This window comes from Trachurus trachurus (assembly GCF_905171665.1).
Source record: "Trachurus trachurus genome assembly, chromosome: 9".
Taxonomy (NCBI): Eukaryota; Metazoa; Chordata; class Actinopteri; order Carangiformes; family Carangidae; genus Trachurus; species Trachurus trachurus.
Window position 1 is genome coordinate 19,708,259 of NC_139895.1, and position 21,505 is coordinate 19,729,763.

At 40.0% G+C, this 21,505-nt stretch overlaps 1 protein-coding gene across 1 annotated transcript in view; it reads right to left on the bottom strand.

Moving 5' to 3' along the window:
* The window catches only part of grid2 (glutamate receptor, ionotropic, delta 2), a gene marked incomplete at both ends in the record, with an annotated part of 509,482 nt that overhangs the window by 408,945 nt on the left and 79,032 nt on the right, over positions 1 to 21,505 (bottom strand). Inside the window, one exon of the mRNA XM_083979111.1 lies at positions 9,393 to 9,548. Coding sequence (XP_083835237.1) covers positions 9,393 to 9,548 — 156 coding nt within the window. The remainder of the gene's footprint in view (positions 1 to 9,392; positions 9,549 to 21,505) is intronic.

Sequence of the window (21,505 nt, forward strand, 5' to 3'; positions counted from 1 at the left end):
TTGCTTCGTGCTGACTTTGGCACTATACCACATCGTTCCTGTGAATCACAACGAGTTCCACTGTGTCAGAATACATAAACTGAAAAGACAAAAAATCTTCTAAATATAAATTTCAGTCACTCTAATCCATTGAAATTTTAATTAAGAACTTAAGAAGATGGAACATTTTATTATCATCCTTTTACACATCCTCTTTTTGTTTAAGTCTTCACCGCTTCTCCACTACTGAAATGTTCTCACCACAGTTCTCTGAATCACTTCAATACAAGAAAACAGAATAACTGTTAATTCTGTTAACCAACATGAAAGACTGCAAGAGTACAAGTGAAATCCCCTGTCATTATGTCAGTTTTTTTGTTTTTTTTAAAGTATATTTTTGGGGGGCTTTTTTGCCTTTAATGTACAGGACAGTTGAGAGAGACAGGAAATGGGGGGGGATGACACGCAGGACAGGGTTTTTATGTTTTCTTATGTTTTAGGGTTTTTTTTTTTTTTTAACTTGTTTTTATTTGCAATTATAACATTTACAAAACATTTAAAGACAGACAGTCCACACAAACACATTCCCATACCCTACCCACCCCCCGCCAGACCGCGCAGGATATGAAATATACATACAATAAAGAGCAATTTGAGACATGTGCCATAGTTATACATAATTATACATAATTTTACATGATTACATTCAATCAATGGAAGCTTCGATTTGGGGGATTATTTTCATCAGAGGCCCCCATATATAGAGGAATATTTCTGGTTTACCCCTCACACTGTACATAATTTTCTCGGGTGTGCAATATGATAACATTTCATTCCACCATTGTTTTAGAGATGGTGGAGTTGTTGACTTCCAATTTGTTAAAATACATTTTTTAGCGGCTGTCGTGGAGAGCAGAATAAGCCTTTTCTGATGCAGAGTAAAACCAGGAAGTCTGGTCAAGTCCCCAAGAATGAGCACTAGGGGATCTGCAGTAACTGTTTTTTTGAGTATCCTAGACAAGATGCCAAAGATGCCCTGCCAGAACGGTTGAAGGCTCACACATTCCATGTTTTAGGGTTTTTAAGAATCAGTCAGTCATTGGTCATTTGTCATTTCCTTGGAAATGTTAAAAAATGAAACAACTATGTTTCAAGCAAGCAATTAAAAACTGTCATTCATTGACAGCAACATTTTTTTCCCCCTGCTGTCCAAGTGGGCCCTCCCTGACTTGGACTGCTGCTTGGTGCTGTCCATGGTGCTGAATCGTCTCCGCAGCCATAGGCAAAAATCTGACATTTTAGGTAAATAATGATAAAAACAAATACCATGTTAAACTAATGATCATCGTGAATGGATCATTAATAATGAAGTATATAATTTCAGATATATTTCACCAGAGCAACTGCAAGGCACCAGAAAAGGTGTGTTGAACGTCACTCAGAGTTCCACCCGGAGTCTGCTGTCCAAGATTACCTCAACTATCAGCTGCTTTGGGCTCCAGCCAAGGGTCTAGCACAACTCTGGGTTCATGTCAACATATAATATTGAATAATCAAATCTCATTTGCAGAGTAGTAATCATTAGCTGTATAGCTGTATTGTAAATAACCAAAATATATTCTCTCCCACCATTTCCCAACTCATCACGCAGTTCATTGTTGTATTCATGTCGATGGTTATCAGACATTGGATTAACTCTGTCTTTATTTGTAGAGTTAATAAATCTCTTTATTTACACTCAGTTGTCTGAAGTAGAGTAGAGACTGGGAGATCCACTGAACTGAGAAGTTACAGCTTCTGAAATTAGACTGACCATATTTTTCAATAGAATAATTCAACAAAGTTCTCCTCACAGATGAGGAATGGCACCCGTCTTGATGAGGAATTTTAATTCTAAAAACTGTAGTATCCACGCTTCACGTGAGTAGCAGTGTGCATAAATGCAGCCGTGTGCCCTCTGTGTCAAGACTAAGCTGAGATGAAAAATAAGCTGAGACAACTATTGAGTTCCCTCCCTCCTGTGGTCTCCTCCCGCTCTCCATTCCCTCGCCCCCTTCCACACCCACCCTCCCATAGACTGTTATCCAATTAGGTGATTCTCATTCCTTTAATCGATAGAGACATAAACGAACACACACACAGACATGCTGACACACACATACACACATACACAACACCTCACACATCCATCCTTTCCTTCACTGATGTCTATTCTGGTTACTTTGGCAATGGGGAATAGGCTGTAGGGAGTGAAATGTGAATATAAGTGACAAGAGCAGATCAACAATTAAGCATCATGCAGGAGGAAGAGAGGGAGGGAGGAACAGAGGATCTATCATTTGATCTGAACCCCTTAACACACACACACACCTAAGACAATTTAGCACATACACACATAGCAGCTTTATTGTAATTTTATATGGCATATATCACTTCACATAATTTTCTGTCACCACTCACACTGCCACTTTTTTATTTCTTTATTTTTAACACAAACGTGTTGTGTTAGTGAGTGAGTCTAAACATGAGACGTGTGACTGATGTGCAATTCATTGGAATTATTGAGGTTAACAGAATTTGCAAGGGTCACTCTGCACCTGGCAACATTTTTTTTTCACCCAATTGCACATAGTGCATGTATTTCAACAACTTTTTTAATCCATTTAAGTCATTGCATTTAATAAATACAAACCACTACACGCTAACATTTGTACTCTTATGATCATACATATGGCAGCATACCTCTACTGTATATTCTACTGGGACTTCAACACTCCACCCTCCACTACAGTATAAGCTTCAGCGGGATCTGCTCCCCCTACCCACACCAGTTGAGAGGGCAAAATCCAAGCTTTGAGTGATGAAAGCACTGAATGAGCAAACTGTGGTGACACCTAAAAGCTGTTTTGTGAAGGCACATGAGGATTTACAGTCCAGTTTGCATTTGGCATACCTAGTGCAGGGAATTCAAAAGAATGTACTAGTACTGTTGCAGCCAGTATTTGGTTAAGAAGTTCACAAAGGTAATTCAACTGCACTATGCACATTTGTATTATGCATAAAGTGAAAAAAGAAGAGCAGTAACAGTACACCATAGCGCAGAGTCAGTTGAGCCAGGCAATTCACAAAAGTTTACGTTTGTAAACTGATCCGTTTTGAGTTGTCCTTTACTTGGTTTTCAAATGTAACCTCTGTCTGTGACTCTAGGATAATACAGTAATTAATTTGTTTTATCAAGTGGTAATGTTTGGGAGCTGGGGATGGATGGGTAGGAGGAGGTTCTACTGAAACAGAAAAGCTCAGAGCAACTCATTAAAAAAAACACATGGATGTGAACTAGTTCATTTCTAGGGACAAATAAAAATCGAGTTTATGAACAAAGAATGTTAACTAGCTGATGTGAACTCTGGGCAGGCTGTTGTGAAGTGTGAACTTTCACAACTCTAGATGCAGTAGCAGAAGGTAACACCTGAAATTATTCTATCATTCATAACTACTATAACTGTAACATTTGCATGCACAAAGGAGAAGCAATTGTAGCTCAGATCAATTATCTTCATATAATAAAGAAAAATACACAACTTAAGATTTTTAAACTAAATTAAATATAAACTGTAATCTTTAACACTGACCTAACTAGTTACCTTCTGTTTCTCCTAATGGGCCACTGAGAAAAGCAACTTAGCCTACAACACATGAAAGACAGGAAGCGACAAAGACGATTGATCTGCCAGCCAGGTTACCAGTTAGCTAGACAAATACACAGATAGACAGGCAGATAGGAAGACAGGCAATCAATTTATCAGCCAGCTAACTACACAAACAGACGGGATAACAGAAAGACCGGCAGGCAGACTGGCAGGGAAATGACTCAGGCGATCTGTTCAGTACCGGAGAGACAGGATGACAGGAAAGTGTTCATTGTACCACCCACAAATTTGGAGAGGCCAGTCAACAGACTGGGTGACTTGGAGGCCTGCAGGAGTGTAATCAGTCAAGGATGAAAAAGATGAGAAGCAAAGCCAGTTCATCATTAAAAAACTAGTTGGTTGAAGTCTGAATCATATCAAAACAAAGATGAATTAGTGGCACTTCATCTGCCCATACTGATTCCACTGCTGCCAATAAATATGAGTATGCATGAGAACTCAGATTCTGCAAAATAATGTGCCTCTCTGCAAAATCTGTAAAAAGCATCAAATTAACAGAAAAATAAGTTGCAGAATAAACCAACTCAAATAGCAGTGTAAAATACATATAAATGTTAAATGCTAGAAACATAAGGAAGAAAAAAAAGGCAGAAAACGACACATAGTGTATGATCCAGGAACATGCTGCTGGCTCAGTCTGCTCGGTCAAAGAGCAAGTGCTCAAATGCTGCCTCCTGCTGTGCTATCACGTCTCTCTTTAGTCACTGCCTTTATTTCACTCAATGCTGATATTCTAAATAAGACATATCAGATGCAGGCTGCTCCCTGTCCTCAAAATAAAGACAGAAAAAACAAACACAGACATTTAGCCTACATGCACACAGAGCCCAGATAATAGAAAGCACTCAGGTTGGACTTCAAAGACTTATAGCCTGACAACCAAAGAGAACAGCAGAGCCCTTCTATCAAAGCAACAGCCTTAACAAGGCTCTTAGAGATGCACAAATACACATGCACCCATACACATACAGTACATCCAGACAAGGTCATCCAAGCTAATCTCTGAAACACTCATGAGTTTGACCACCATTGTTTGCAGCCTGCTGCCTGAAATACAAACAAGCTCACTCCCTCTCACTCCTTTAGTCTGGACAAATGTGATGTTTCCTTTATGTTTCATGTCTTTATGTTATCATAATGGGACTTTGTATTTCATTTGATTTATCAAGTTCTGGCACATTTTAGGTTTTTAAATCCATTGGTTTTGGTTTATCTGAATAAGAAAAAAAGGTGAGAATCATACATGGTTATCGAGTTTAGAACTCTTGCATGCAGTAGTTTGCTGAAAAATGTTCCAACATAAAGCTGGCTTAGTCAGATTTTCTACCCTGTTTACCCTATCGGTTAATGTTCGTGAGATAGTTGGCACTGAACGGATCATTGCTCATCCTGCCATGATGCAAATCTCCTTTTGCGGCTTTGTAGTGCAGGGTGTAATATTGCAAAGCACCCCGTATTTGTGCATCTAGGACACAGGCTTCAATAGGATTTTTGTTAACAATAAACAAATAGTCACATACAAATGTCGACATACAGTACAGTAGGCTGCATATAGTTCATTGTCTCTCGTGCCATATCATGCCTCATTGTTTTACACAAGACAGTGCACAGTGCATTCACAGAATAGAACAGATCTTTCAACGAATAGATGATGAATGAAAAAATACTGGCTACTCTTTGTGGCTAACCGAATTGGATGTTGTCTCCTTGAAGAACTGCATCATTTTAAAGGATGCACGCCAATCAGAAGAAGCAGCTCTGACCCTGAATAAAAGGCACATGAATGACATATGTCATTATGTAATGTAATGTAATTCACTTGCCTCTGCTGTTGCCTTCTGTATTTTGTTAATTCCGTCTTTTTATATTCTGAATTAATTAATTGAACCAGCCGGGCGTTAGGGTTTTCTTACAAACAGACATGGATTTTTGGGCAATGATCCCCTTATTATCCAGTTCTACTTTAGAAATGTACACTGCATACAATATGTTTCCCTGATGGTGGATATTGGTCGCTGTGTGCAGCAGCTCTATCTGTCCCAGGCAGCCTGACTTTCAGACCAGCATCAATTAGGTGGTTCCTTTTAAGCCCTTATTTTCTGAATGTCTGTGTTCTATAGAAAACATGTATTTGTAAACTGAAGACTCTGTATGTGCAAGTATGAGTCTGCACTGTCATTTCTGAAGAAAACCATTGGCATTTCTCACAAAACATCAAGAAAATGGTAATTTGCTAGGTTTTCACATACTTCACAAAGCTCTTGGATGACTATCAAGCACAAAAACAAATGCCCTAATTAGCCATTCACTCACTCTAGTTGCGAAGAATGTGTGTGACACATCTTCTTTTTTGTCAGATGAATCATTACCCATGCAAGCAATGCCAATATGAGTGTTATTCCGATGCATTGCCACATTTTGCAATATGCAATATGCAATATGTCAGCCCCAAAATGGTGACAGTGATAAAGTTAATGTGTCACTGAAATTTGTACGATAAGATTTATTGTCTGCTGTGTTTGAACAAGAAGCAAGGTCTTGTTCTATCCACAACTTGATCAATTAACATCTAATCATTGTTGACCACTGCCATTACCTCCAATGACTTTCAGTATAACGTCTTCTATTGCAAAACAGACCCACACAAGCTTATTTTGAATAAAAAATTTTTTTAGTTCAAACAACGCTATTTTTCTTTCATTCGCAAAATATGGTGAATTGGAGCAAGTGGACCAATTGGTGATGCCGGTCTAAATGTGCATGTTGTATCGAATCCAACTACATGTTTCTTTTGCATGCTCTAAGTCATGGATGCTGTGTGTCAGTGCCTGCCCTACTGCACAAAAAATCTGATCACTGTTATATCAGTGCCTCCCAGGACCACCTAAACATAAATGCTCCCTTTTTCCATGTGTGCTGGTAGCAAGTACTGTAAGACTGCAACTTACAGCTAAACAAATATTCTCAAAGCAAATAAACCAACAAATAAAGATGTTCTCATGACTGAAAACCTTAAATGGAAAGTTTATAGTCATTTGGTTTTGAGATTCTCTTAAGTAGCTCTTTTTTTAAAGGAGTTTTTGAAAAACGCATGGTGCATTAAAAAAGAGAGTCCGATTCCACCCGGCATCTCTTTGCTGCGTGTCATTCAACATCTCCCCCTCCCCATTTTCTATCTCTCTCCGAGTGTCCTGTAAGAATAAAAGGCATAAAAGCCCCAAAAAATACTTTAAACCCCCCCCCAAAAAAAAGGGGGAAAAAAATCTGAAAGAAAAGATTATGATAAATATATTTTTTATTCTGTGTGTAATGGGTGGCGGGACTAGATAAGCTTTTGCTTCTCCCGCTTTCCCTTTCGGCCATGTGTATGTATTATTTGAACCAAGACGAAGTGTGATGATGATGATTTAAATTGACATGCCCGAAATAAACAAATTGATTGATTGATTGATTGATTGATTGATTGATTGATTGATTGATCAGGGGAGAAGGGCCAGGGAGAAAATGACCAAGAACCTGATGGTCACTCTGGCTGCGCTGCAGAGATCCTGTGGGGAGATAGGAGAACTTCCAGAAGGACAACCATCACTGTAACTCCCCACCAATCTGGTGGCCAGATGGAAGCCTTTTCTCAGTGGGAGACATGTGAAGCCTGCTTATAGTTTAAAAAAAAAAGAAAAAAAGAACTGAAAGGACTGTCAGACTGTGAGAAACATGATTCTCTGGTCTGATGAAGCCAAGATGGAACCGTTTTGCCTCAATTTCATATGTCATGTCAGGAGGAAACTAGGCTTGACACTAAGCATAAAGCCATTACAATGCAGTGGCCATGCCAGAGCTCTGTCCTGAACCCAATGTAATATTTCTGAAGAAAACTGAAAATTACTGTCCGCTAACGGTCCCCTCCCAACCTGACAGAGTTCAAGAGGATCTGCCGAGAAGAATGTACTGTAAAGACATTAACTACAAACTTGCATGAAAATGGCAAACATCATTTGCTATTCCATATCATTCTTGCTGACATACTGTAGGTAAATAATATTAGTGAATGTGTTCAATTTCCTGTCAATGTGAGTGAAAAATGTAAAAAGGATTTAATGAAATAGCATGAGACGCCCGTAGTCCTTAAATGAACTGCTGACCTGATTTATTAAAGGGATAGTTCAACATTTTGGCAAATTGGCCCATTGCCATAATCGCTATAGTCATAGCAGTAGGTTCATTACCTTTAATTGTAGGTGTAAGCTATTTTCAGTACGGCGGAGCGCAGCAGCAGGCTGCTCAGAGCTACACTATGGAGGCTAATGGAATTTCTTGGTTTCCCTCATTAAACTCATCAAATTCAACATCCCAAAACTCCACAGCGCTTTTGTAGACAAGTTGTGACCTGCACAACCACCACGCTATGAGATAATGACGGGACGATACGAAACGGAGCCGTTTTCGAGGTAAATACATACAAAACCGCTGATGCGCGTTGCGTTCAGGGACAGTTTTTCAGCAAGCAGTCTCCGTATTTACCCTGTATTTACCTCGAAAACGGCTCCGTTTCGTATCGTCCCGTCATTATCTCATAGCGTGGTGGTTGTGCAGGTCACAACTTGTCTACAAAAGCGCTGTGGAGTTTTGGGATGTTGAATTTGATGAGTTTAATGAGGGAAACCAAGAAATTCCATTAGCCTCCATAGTGTAGCTCTGAGCAGCCTGCTGCTGCGCTCCGCCGTACTGAAAATAGCTTACACCTACAATTAAAGGTAATGAACCTACTGCTATGACTATAGCGATTATGGCAATGGGCCAATTTGCCAAAATGTTGAACTATCCCTTTAAATATGTGTAACAACACTGCTTCTTCTGTGTACTGTGTAATGCTGCACCTCTACACCTGCAGGTCTTTTGCTGAATTAGTCAGTTAGGATATCACAAATATTTGTTGAACAAGAGCATTACTAAAAGGTTTTTGACCTCATGAAGCTTTGTAAAACAGCACTCTTTCACAGTAAAAGCTCAATTTAAAATCAATCCTGTTGGTTGTGGTTGTGAATAAGCAGCAACATTATGTAACTCTTTGATAGGCATGCTTTGGCATATTCAAATCTATGTAAAATTCCAAAGTCAAATAAATAAATTGACTGTCAACATCAACATAAACCAAAATGCAAAGGCAAGGGACTCTGAATAATATACAGCACCATCCTCTGCTGACTATGTAATACAGGTCGACTCAGAGGACATGCAGCCCATGCATGAAAAACTAGGGAACATTAAAGACAGAAAATGAATTAGTGCCAAATTTTTTGATGCCGTGTTTCAACATGAATTATTTCCCCATGCCTCACTGTACTCAGTTTATTATGGCTGTCAACAAAAAGTAGAGCCAGGATTGTGGGACAGCCTGAATACTGGATAACTCAAAGTACCTAAAGTATGAGAAGTAGACTCTTCAGGGACATCTGACACGATGGACAAACCATAAAGCTGTGCCCAAAAAAGGTTTGAGCAATAAGCATCTTAATTGCTGAATTTTTAGGCAAAAGTGAAATTTGGAATTTGTGAGGGGATGAAAACAATCATGCCCAGAAGCAAATTAATATCCTCCATTTGTGAACATACTTTCATGTCAATTTGATTTTGAGACTGATGCATCTGGTGCTGTTGCTTTTAGGCACAACTATGAAAGGCAATGCAGTGTCATCACCCTACCTTCTTGCACAGCCTGGAAGGGGTTGTTTCCGTCAACGAACTCCACAGAAATGGTGATCTTCTCCGTCTCCAAGATCTCGTTGTTCAAATTGAGATCTGCCACAGCAAGGCGAAACACCTCGTCATCTTTCCGTGCTGACTCATCGAAGATGGCACCTTTTAGAAAAGGAGAGAAGCAGAATGGGAAAGAGGAAAGCCATTAGTCAGTATTAGTAATAATAAAAACAGCGTGGTGAAGGAAATATAGTATACTGTAGTAATATGTAGTAGCCTAAACCTGGACCAAGTGCATGCAGCCCACAAGGATACGTTCTTCAGAGGCCCTAGGACCGGAGTCAGTTGGTCTAGCAGCTTGATAGCAACCTCAACATACTGTAGTTTTGGCTCACCGAGTTCTGTGCCACATTGTAAATCATCAAGACATTGATAGACAGCTTAAGTGTAAGAAAGAATGACACCAGAGTTTACAATATGAAGATTGGCATTTCATTCAACATGGAGTCAATGCTCATCTAATTAACAACAAAGTCCAGCCGATAACAAGATCAAAGATCAAAGAGCAAGGTTTATGCTCAGGCTGTATTTCCCATGTCCTTCAGAGAGAGTTCTCATTGGTCGAATTTAAGTGGTGCATTTAACACTGACCACCTGAACACAAATATTCCTTTACACAACTGACTGGCTTCAAGAGATATACCCACAAGGTTTGACAATTTGTGAATGAGAAAGCTGCATTGAAGAAGAACCATTGTTTTAATGTGGTACTGTAAGACTAGAAATGTGGGCTTTACAAATATAGCCCATATTGGGACCCAGTTTTAGAAAGAATAGATGTGAGGGAGAAATAGGTTGACACAAGTGTTTTTTCTTAGGTCAGAGTCAACCCAAGGGCACACTGAAACTGCCAATTTTGCTGCACAAAGGGAAATGGAAGAGAAGACTGATGAGTGCCTGAATCCGTAGTGGCAGATAAAGTTCCCGCTAGTTAATACTGAATTAGTCATAAAACAATTATCAAACTGTAGTGTGAGTGAGACAGTAGGATAAGGCAGTGTGGGTTGTTGACTGGCTGGTAGAGATTTGGTCTTCGCTTGTGTCTGTTACACACAATTAACCATGTGTTATCTTTTTCTCTCTTTCTACCCTTTTAGTCTCTCATTTCAACTCAGTTTATCCCCTGAATCCACTGGACCACTAATTGTGTAAGTCAGTGCAGTGAAGCACTGCTAACTGTATTTCACTGACCAGAAAATAGCTGCACAACGTATTGTGTGTGTGTGTGTACGTGCGTGCGTGCGTGTATATATGAGGCACAGGTTGCAAATTCCATTAATAACCAGGCAGGCTACATTGGCTGAGGGCTGTTTTGTACCACATTTAGAAGACTGTTGCTGTAATTGGTCTTGTATAGTTCAATGAGCAGTGTCTGGTGCTAATACCACCAAGGTTATGGTCTGAATTCCCACAGAGACCAAACTAGGGGGAAATATGCCACCCTGGTGGTGCAAAGTGCAGATAAAATCATCCTGTAAAAAGTATACTATATCACTTTAATGTGATAAGATTGGTATTCTAATTTGTGTCTGAGAAACCTGCTTTCCGGCTTAATTAGCTGAAGAAATGTGTAGCTTATGCCCTGTGCAGGTTACTGTATGGTAATTAAATTGTCTAAAACAATTTGTGGACAGTATTTTCCTGAAACTGTTCTTTCTCTACCCTATTTCAATTGAGCTGTTGATCAAATTTTACTCCTGAAGGACATTTCATTTCAACGCAGCCTATACACCCACATACCGAATCTAAAACTAGCTGCTGTTTGAAGTCATTTAGGAACAGTATGCTAACTGTCTCTCTTCATCATAAGGCCTCGTGAAATATGCATCCTTCGATAATTTGATCTATCAGCATCTGGCAACTGTAAATACCATCTCACTGATTGATTCTTGGTTGTTTTTTTAATCATGCAGTATAGATGAGGAGAGACAAACAGGCCTGGACAAAGCGATACAGAGTAAAACACTAAGACTCATTAACTATTCCATTAAAGAGATAAATTATGAATGGGGTCCCAATCAGCTTGAAGGTGACACTGCTGGGGAAGGATTTGTACACATTTTAACTAGCTCTGTGGCACAGGAGGACAATGTTAGGTTGTGTATGTCTAGAGGACAAATGCATAGCAGAGGAGACAAAAGGCTTGTATTGTACAGCCTTCAACTCATACCTAGTAGAGGAAGTTCAGTGGGATATGAGTATTTTTATTACTTCACAGGAGTTCAGGCTTAATATGTTATGAATATCAAAATTAGATAAAATAATAGAATTTAAAAAAAAGATGAGCAGAAAAGTACACTATAATTTCTCCTTTATTCTGGCTTTCACAATAAAGTTGCTATAGTACCCTTACTCACACTTTCTTGCTTTGAAATTTCCCAGCAGGAAATCAGTTTTATTGGGTCTGGGTCTGGGTCAAGAGACACAACCTAATATTAAAGGAATAACACTTGCCATATTGCAGCTTTTAAACAGTGATATTCATATTTGTCTATTCCATGATCATCCTCTTTACTTACATCTCTCTTTGTTAGCTGTTGCACCTGTGCAGTGATTCATCAGAAAGCCACACACTTTAACTGAGGCAAAGTGAGCAAGCAGACACAGATGGAAAAGCAGATATGAAAAGCTGTAGGTGAGACTGAGAGCCAAACAGACAATATGATAGAAAGAATAGATAGAAGTCTCCCTCATGAAGCCGATTACAGTGATCCTTCAAATGTGATTGAACCACCATTGTATGCCTGAAGCTAAAACAAATTATATAAATAAGACCTTTACTGTAAGTCCATTTACAAACCGATCATTTTGAATAACTGTATAGTCAGTGTATAGTTATTGGAATGTGGCCATGCACCCAAATGAACAGATATTTATGTTAACTTCATATTATGGAAAAGGAATTAATGTACACCAAATGAGTATGAGAGGGAAAACTGAATAAGATAGAGGGGGAATAGGGGACAAGTACATGTCTGCTGTTCCCTGGCCCTTATTTCTGAACATCACTTCATGTTGATTCACAAAGACAGACACGAACATACGCACATACACACACAAAGTGTACAATCCTGTCTCTGCCTCCTTTCCAGTAATGTGATTGTGAGCGCAAAGGCAAACGTCACAACATAAATCAACCAGGAAATAAAAGCACTGAATCTTGCTTTACACAGACGCCCCAAGGGCAGGCACACACATGGCCACATACACGAACACACACATACACACACAGTGTGTGGGCAGAAGAACTAAATTTGCTTCAAGACCATTTCTTCCATGACAAAAACAGCATCAACAGATGCCATCATTTTAAACAGCACAGAATCCAAATGCAGAGACCCCTTATTGTTTGGTCAGGAAGTATTGATCAAACGTCTTTCGATGGTCAAGTGTTTGGTTTTCATTTCCTTGCTTGTTTACGTTGATAAAGAGGTAATAAATAACTTGTTTGTCTGCTTACTGCCAAATAACCTCTTGGGATGGATGAGCAATGCCGGAGGCAGAAGAAAAACGAGGGAAGCCTATTGTCACAAGGGAGCAAAAAAAACTGATAAATCCATTCCAGATTTTCACTCTGTTAGGTCATTCCAATATAGTATGTACTGTATATATATATTATTTTTCTTTTTTTTGCTAGCCTTTACATATTTACATATAGTCTTTTGTTGTCCCTGTAAGAGCAATTCTTCAGTAATCAATTTCCGACATCTTTTAAACTGTTGGGCACTGAAATAAAAAGCTGCATACATAAAATCTCCCACTCTTTCGTCTTGCAATTCTAAGTCTGCTAAATACATAACATTAAATAGCACCATCTCCAGCACAGACTCTTTGATATTTAACCTTGATGCAAGGCATCAAAGAATCTAAAACATCATTAAACAGTTTCCATAACAGGCAAACAACATTCAAAAAAACAAAACAAAAAACATGTGAGATGAAAGGATAATAATGGGGCTAATAAGTCAATATGTGGCTAGCCGGGTCTTCCTGGGGCTTTACCACCAGCTTCCTTTTTACTATGACATACAGTACTGAGCCACAATGTTAGCTGCCAAGTCTGCTTTTCACAACATGAACCAGAAGTTAACTCTTATTTACATTGCACCTTCATGGGACTATGTTAAACACAGAAATGCCTTGAGCTGTATGCCAACATCATGCAGTCAAGCTCACAAAGTTCATGTTAACATGCTAATGCTATAGGTCATGTTTACTCTGTTCACCACTGTAGTTTAGCTAGTCCTAAAGAAAGAAAGAAAGAAAGAAAGAAAGAAAGAAAGAAAGAAAGAAAGAAAGAAAGAAAGAAAGAAAAAAAGAGAGAGAACCACAGGCTAGGAGTAAAAATTGTGCCAATCCATCAAAAAAAGTCCAAACTTTGAACTGTTGCTAGTTAACAGATTGACAAAGTGTGTAGGATTCATCTTCTGAATACAATGATGTTAAATGTACCAAGTTTGATGCAAATCCATTCTGTAGTGTTTGAAATATTTATGTCTGGAGTGAAATGGGTGATAAACCAGAGAGTCATGCAACTAGCCAAGCTAGAACAGTTTTGTCAGCCCCTTTTGAGAACCATTGCAATACAGACCTCTTTTTCATTAGGGCAAAGGTCCAATCAAACTGATTTTTTAATAACGACATTAATTAGTTTTCACAAGTTTTTTACAATCCAGTTGGCCTGGATAGAGAGTATTTTAATTTTAATTTTAAACTTTTTAAAGGAATAAATCTTACAACTCAGTCATTCCAGTAACTACATAAAATCAGATAATGTCATTCAGGCAGAAAAGGCACATTGTTGAATATACAAAACACAGCTCAATTTCCCTATTAAAAGAGCAAATGAGGATGGCACATCATGCAGTGTTGAGTTATTATGTCCCCACACTCTGTAAAGACTTAGTAATTAAGTGAGCTCCTTTTCAGGATCCTCATTCAGCATGAGTCAAGGAATGATTGTTAAGAATGATTTAATGCTAGAGGGGGAGGGCATCATGGACTGAGGAGGTCATGAAGCATTTCAGAACATCTTTTTTTTTTTTTTTTTTTTGCTTTTTTTCTAATTCAGTTCAACTGACAGTTTTGAGCTTGCCATCATTACTGCCCCTTTGTTTTATTTATTTATTCTTTAGGTAAAGCATCTAGGAGCTTTGCCAAATTCATCTCCATATGACTCTGGGTCTACACTTTTACTGTCACACTTGCGTTGTAATTTTTAACCCCTACATTTAGAAATGACTCCAAACAGGGCACTGAAGAATTTTTGAAATCCAATGGGGGATAAACTGCACTGTCCCTCAAACTAACTCTCACACCTGTTGTTGAGGTTGCAACTGATGACAGTAATGTGACAGGGATACTGACAGACCGACAAGGATAATGACTATGGAGGAACACACACACATACACATGGGTGATGTATTGCTGATTTGTGACAAGGCTGGACCGAAGTGTTGCTGTCTCAATGTGATGATGAAAGCAAGGTGGCGGCTGCGCTGAGTGATGATGGTGATGAACGGGTGAGGTTATCGTCCTGCAGTGTGAAGTGTCCACACACACACACACACACACACACACAAACACACAAACAGGCTGTTATTTACAGCAGTGATGTGAGTGCTGAAAGGGAGTGCGTTTTGACACTTGGGAGGACAGAATTGAATTAATGTGTGTATGTGTCTGTATGTGTGTGTATTGGCCCTTTTGCATTCCACAGTTACAGCACTACTCGGCTCGACTCGGTTTTGGTCAGTTTCCATTACAATCGAGTACTAAATAGCACCTCCTCAACGTGGGCGGGGTCGTAATAGCACGGCTGCTACGGTTTTTTGGATCCATGCTGTGGTCTTACACACAGCAGCAATTTATTGTCGCAGTACAGACCAGTGGTCGCTGTTGCCGTTGTGTTTTTAAAAATAGCGGGGTTCTTGTGTCAGACAATACTCTGGCCAATCAGTCACGTTTAAGTATTGGCACGACTCGCTTGGAACCTCGCCTGAGGCATCAGCCTACCAAAAAAAGTACCAAGTACCAGGTACCATCCCTAGTGGAAAAGCAAAAAAACAGGTTGAGTCGAGTAGTGACAGTGGAAAAGGGCCATATGTTTGTGCATGTGTGTGTATTAGAGGGAGAGGGGGTGGATGCAGAATTAATGGTCACAGCAGAACAGAGCAAGCTGGCGTCGTATGATAGGGACAAATATGAGAGCACCTCTAATATTTATCATATGGGCTCACTCATACTGTAATGTTCATGTGGTTTCAAGGTATAAGGAATAGTAATCAATTTTTTTGTCTATCTGTGTATGTGTAGATATTGTAGGTCAGCAGAAAAATCGTGTCTGTTTACTGCACCAGGTTTGCTGCGAAGGAGGAATGTTGATACAACATAGATAAACCTAATACACTGGATCATCACTGACAATCTTTGTGCAGTACTTCAGTGTATTGCAGATTTGGATGCAGAAAAAATGCATACATTTCAAGAGCACGTTCTGAATATTTTGCATACAACACATATGTGTTGAGGTTGGAGGACTTGTTTTTGGCAACAAGCCCTCCAACCTAACCAACCAACCCACAGAGACGACCCACAGGACTGTCTCCTGAAATAGCTCCCCTACAGCAGCAGGCGAAGTGGACCTCTGTTGTCAGAGGGCTGTATCGATAGCAGCATACTCACACTCAACACCATGGTTACCATAATAGTCATGGCTTGGTTATATTTAGACACAAAAACTACTTGGGAATGTAAAGAAAATACAATTACTGGGGTTAAAGAAGCAACATTAGATGATCCTGTTGCCATGGTTACAATAAAAGCTGATGGTTTCTTATAAACACTGAGCAAAGTTCTCCTGACTATATATTCCCATTCATTCACCTAAACTGCCTCGTGTTGCAGAGTCCGTCCCTCTCCGCACTACTGTACTTTTCCCTTTGCTCCTGTCAATATTAATACAACCACTAGGTGTCACCTAACAACAAAATGTAACTATGGGTCATTATAACCTGCAGCACATACGGCTGAGGCTTGGTCATGGAGATACTATTAGAAACAGGTTGTTTGCAGGCAAAAAGCCTTGTTACCTTGGTAATACTTTATCTAATTGAGCGTACTTGAGTTATGTGTGTGTCTGTGTATCTGCATGACAGGATGCCTGAGATTCCAGTTCATTGCGCCTGTGTATTTAATGGAGAAATCTCCCAGGTCACCTGATTTGTGCCGGAAACATCTTTCATTCTCCTACTTTTTTTTACTCTCCACCCTCTCTCTCTCTCTCTCTCTCTCTCTCTCTCTCTCCCTACCCTCACTTTCATAATAGGTGTGTTAATTAATTTGCTCCATCGTTAAGGAGGCGAGAAGCCAGGAGAATTTGTAGTCGTAGTTCAGCAGCACCCCAGTCCTTTGTCACAGTGTCACACGAAGCTGTGCCAAGGTCATTGCAATCTCTGCTCTCTACCTTTCCCCCTCACCTTATGTAGATGGAATTCAACTCGTTTCCCTCCTTTAAAGATAGCTACTACAGTATACTATAGATATCAAGGGCTTTCCTCCCACTCGAATGAACCTGCTTTGGGTAGGTAGAGGATTTGTTTTGTGTTTCCGTTCATTAGCCAGCAAGCTGAACACAATTTGGAGATATCCAATTAATCTAAGGCACATTTAGATTAAGTCCCTAAGTGTGAATCCAGCAAAGTAAAGGGCGAACAATAGAGTGCACCATTTTTCTTTCTTGTTTCTCCCTTCGTGTCAGCTTCTTCATGTCAGCTCTTGGCTGGTTTTGGCCAAGCTTGTTTGCAAACCACAGCTGACTCAGCTCCAAGCTGGCCAGGTTTGCCTGGATTAACAGTAGAGCTACTGGCTGAAAGCCAGATGTTAGAGTATATCTAATATCTAAGATGTAAAGGTAGAGTCTGTAGGTTTGTTCGTTTCAGTTTGTAAACACAACATTCAATTTGGGCCCCTCTTCTCAGGCTCAACTGCGCACACCCCTGCCCCTAACAGCAGTTTTCAGGACTGACCCATATTCAACTGCTGTTCAACGTGGCTCCCGTTGCCAGGCACGGCTGGGTGTGGCCCAGCTGGCGCTCCAGCGCGTCACTCAGACTGTATCTCCTTTTCTTTGCTTCTAAGTGTGTATGTGCCATTTCTCCCAGCGTGATGGCGTCTAGTCACTATGTTTTACGCAGCCCACAGCGCCACACGGCCAACTTCACCTGCACTCTGTCATTAGCTGTGGAAAAACACACCAACTCCGCACCCAGAAACGTCCCAACTACACAAAAACATCAAAACATCAAGTCCTTTTTAGGAAAATCCTACACTCTACCTTTGAGGTAAATTAGGTTGATAGCATTTTACCTTTCAAAAGTTGTTCATTCAGTATTGTACCTGTGTGTAGCCTTGACAGCTTTTTTTTTTTTTTTTGCATTTCATTTCGCTCTCCTCCACATCGACACTGCATGAAAAATATCTTGTTGCTCTGCAGCTCTAAATGTTCCAGTAATCCTCCTGTCTTTGTCAACTTTTTAACTTTCACATTCTCACTCCCTACACAATTTAACCCGCCTCTCACTTTTATCTCCTTATCCCTGACTTCTTTCTCCATGGCTCTTCCCCTTAATATAACCACCTTAACCCCATTCTCTTTGTTCTGCCGTTCTGCTTTATAGTTTTGTCCCACCTATCCATTGCTCTCTCCTACTCTCCATCACTCTTTTGCCATACCCTTGTTCACTCTCTCCCAATCTCCCTTTCTCTCCTAATTTATTTCCGTCCCCCACCTTTTTGCTACTCAATTCTTCCTATCTCTCTGCACCCTTTCCTCTTTTGTAAATCCCTCTCTTCATGCTGCCATTTCCCTAAGCAACACGCTACTCAGTTTCCCTGCTCTCTGGCCCTATCCTCTCCACCTCTATTCTCCATTGCTCAATATAACACCCTGTGTGACATTTAATCCAAGTAAACTTGCCAAAGCTCAGATGGCCTTGATAAAGACTGTATAGGTTTGTCTGTGGAAGTGAAAGTGTCACACACAGGGAGACATGTTTAATTAAGAATGATCTGACATTTACTTTAAGAATCATTCTGATGCTTTTGAATTTGTATATAGCAGATCAAACAAATCATACAGATTGCCATCCATTTTGCAGAGAATATTGTATGCTGTTGTCCTTGTCCTTGTCCTGTTTTCTGACAGTCAGTTTTGACATGTCAGAACAGTATACAGGTTTGCAGCCTGCAATCTAGTATACATACTTTTGTACAACATATGCTGTACTGTTATTATATAGCAGTGCAGTTAAAAGCCTTGATACCTAAAGGCTGTTAGCCTGGTACATGTACAGTAGGTGACAGTGGGAAGGTTCAGCACCTGAGGGTCAACTATTCAGTAACATTATATTCATGTGATGTTGTCAATGAATAAAAACGGTCAGACAAGACCCATGCTTTTAGTTTCATTACCATAACAGTATAAGGTGCATACACTGGCTTAAAAGGCAAGTAAATATACATTACGATGAGGTTGACTATTTTTGCCAAAAAAACAAGCAAACCAAAAAACATGTTTTGAGTGTGCACGTATTTCGTTTTTCACACTCAACTGCAGACAGTGGGGTAATATGGAAGTCAGAAATTCTCACTAAAATGTTAGTAAGCAAATAGTGGGTAGTCATGAGTGAAGCTCATTCTTCAACAAAAAGAGGGGAAAAAATGAATGTGTCTTTTACAATATCAAGAAACTCTGCTTGTAAAGTTAAGGTATTTCTCTTTAATTCTGTAAAAAATGTTTTAACATACCAAACTGTACGGGAACAGAACCCTCAAATCTGCTTTTCGAGCAAGAAGCCAGTCTTCTTAAGCACCTTGAGTCGTTAAGCTCACTCTCCTGATTAATGCTGAACATTTGGGAGGGTTTTGCCTGAAGCGCTGGTAAGAGGCTCCAGATTTGTACACATCATAAATGTCATATTATATTTCAGGGAGAAATGGATTTTGTAGGATTCACCCCTTTTTTGCCCTCCTTCCCAATTCCAAACTGCATGTCTTCAGCATCTTCAGACTCCTTTCTTGCTTCTGTGGTCTTCTTCAACTCTGTGCTCTCAAATCCTTCGCTTTTCTCAATTTCTTATATTTATAGCTCCAAAACTTCTTAATGCTCCTCCCCAGCTTTTACCTCCTAACAGCTCTCTTTCATACTTTTCTCTAATCACAAAGTCCCTCTCCTCCTCTATATCCTTCTCATCTTAATCCTTCCATCACAGAGTTGTCCTTTACCTCCTCCCCACATTCACAAACACTTTTATTTCCTCCTCACCTGCTATCCTCAGGCACTCTAAATCCTGTCATCCTGTACCCTCCTTTTACTCCCACCCACCATCTCCTTCTGTTGCTCCCTTCGTCTCGGTCTCCTCTCTTGCTAGCTTTTGTTTAAGTTTGCTCTTCCCTTCAGTCCCTGTTGCCCTCCACAACCACTAGCAATTGAAGGGGGTTAAATTCATCATTACTCAAGCAGTTCAGTGGTTCAAAACTCTTCTTTCCTGTCCTTGTTTTGACGCTGCTGCAGCTGTGCTCCAGCTGCACGGCGGACTTATAAAGACAACCACTTTCCATCAACTGGTTCAAATGTGCACTAATACAACAAAAGAAACACTAATACGAAGTTGCATGAGGGCACAGACAAGCATAGAGGCTCAAGGGGATACTTCCTTCATATAAGCCTCCCTGTACTTGGTAGTCAGCAAAGATAGAGTGGCTCTAAATAACCACTATGGCGATCTGTGACCAATATAGCAGCACTAATGCATCATCAATAATGCACTCAGTGTGTGTGTCTTATCTACTTCTTTCTCTTTCATTAATTCTGTCTTACTAATTTGCTCTTTTTTTATCATCAGTCCATCTGCCCACACACAATAAAACAACTCCTGTTGTCCTCATTCCACCTCTATCAACTTTGTCTCCCTCTGTCTTTCTATCCATTTATCTCTCTTTCTACCTAAAACACTTTCTCTCTATCCTACTCTCACGATCCCTCCATCATGTTCTCTCACCCTTTCCCTTTATCTCTCCAGCCCTCTTTCCCAAGGCCTCTCGTCAGTGCACTACCACCCCCGCAGAAAACCTTCTGTTCCAAACCTGCACTCACCTCGCTCATATTCATCACTAACACACACACACACACACACACACATCCATACCGACACAGCATGTTCATTACTAGCACTGAGTCAGTTAAAAACTCATAAAGAGCATAATAAAGCTCCTCCATCTGCAAACCTATTAGCAATGGCCAATCCTGGGGTCACACAAGCAAGCATGAATGACGCGTTGGTATGATGGTATGATGGTATGGAGCGAATTTGGACCCTGATAGATCCTTTGCTTAAACCCCACACTTCTACAACTATAGCTGTATTATTTTGATGTGATACAGTTCACCTTTCACACAACATAACCTTGAGCAAACACAGAGCTCTGGAGACCAGAAAGAAATGAACTTGCAAGCACGAAAAGTGACAGACAGTTAAGTCAACAACTTCATGAGGAGCTTCAGCTCTCCCGTGAGGCTTTCCAAATAGACCTCAGGTCAGAAATGTCCACACTTTGCAAGAAGCTGTAGCAAAACACTGGGGCCATATGTTTAGAGACAACAAGTACTGAAAGCCTGCACCATGAGATGGGAGAGGAGACAAACTGACTCCGAAACTATGGCTAGTTGAAAGCTGGGCAAGCTGCAAAGACTAACCACATTTCAACAAATGGAGCTTCTTCTTGATGTAAAAGATGAAGCAGCCAAAGGATCACTTTGCGTATTGCTTTTGGAAGCAAGAGTCCAAGATCGACTATAGCCTGAACTATCCTGTGGTCCTATAGTAACAACCCAATTTAGCATTCAGCACAATTCAATTACTCTAAACACAATTCCTTAATGAAATCTGTATGCACCTAACTAGGAACTAGGTACTGACCAACAGAAAATTTGCAGTGAATTCACAATGAAATTAAAATCCATGGCCCTTTTAGATGTACCTCTGAATTCTTTAAAAATG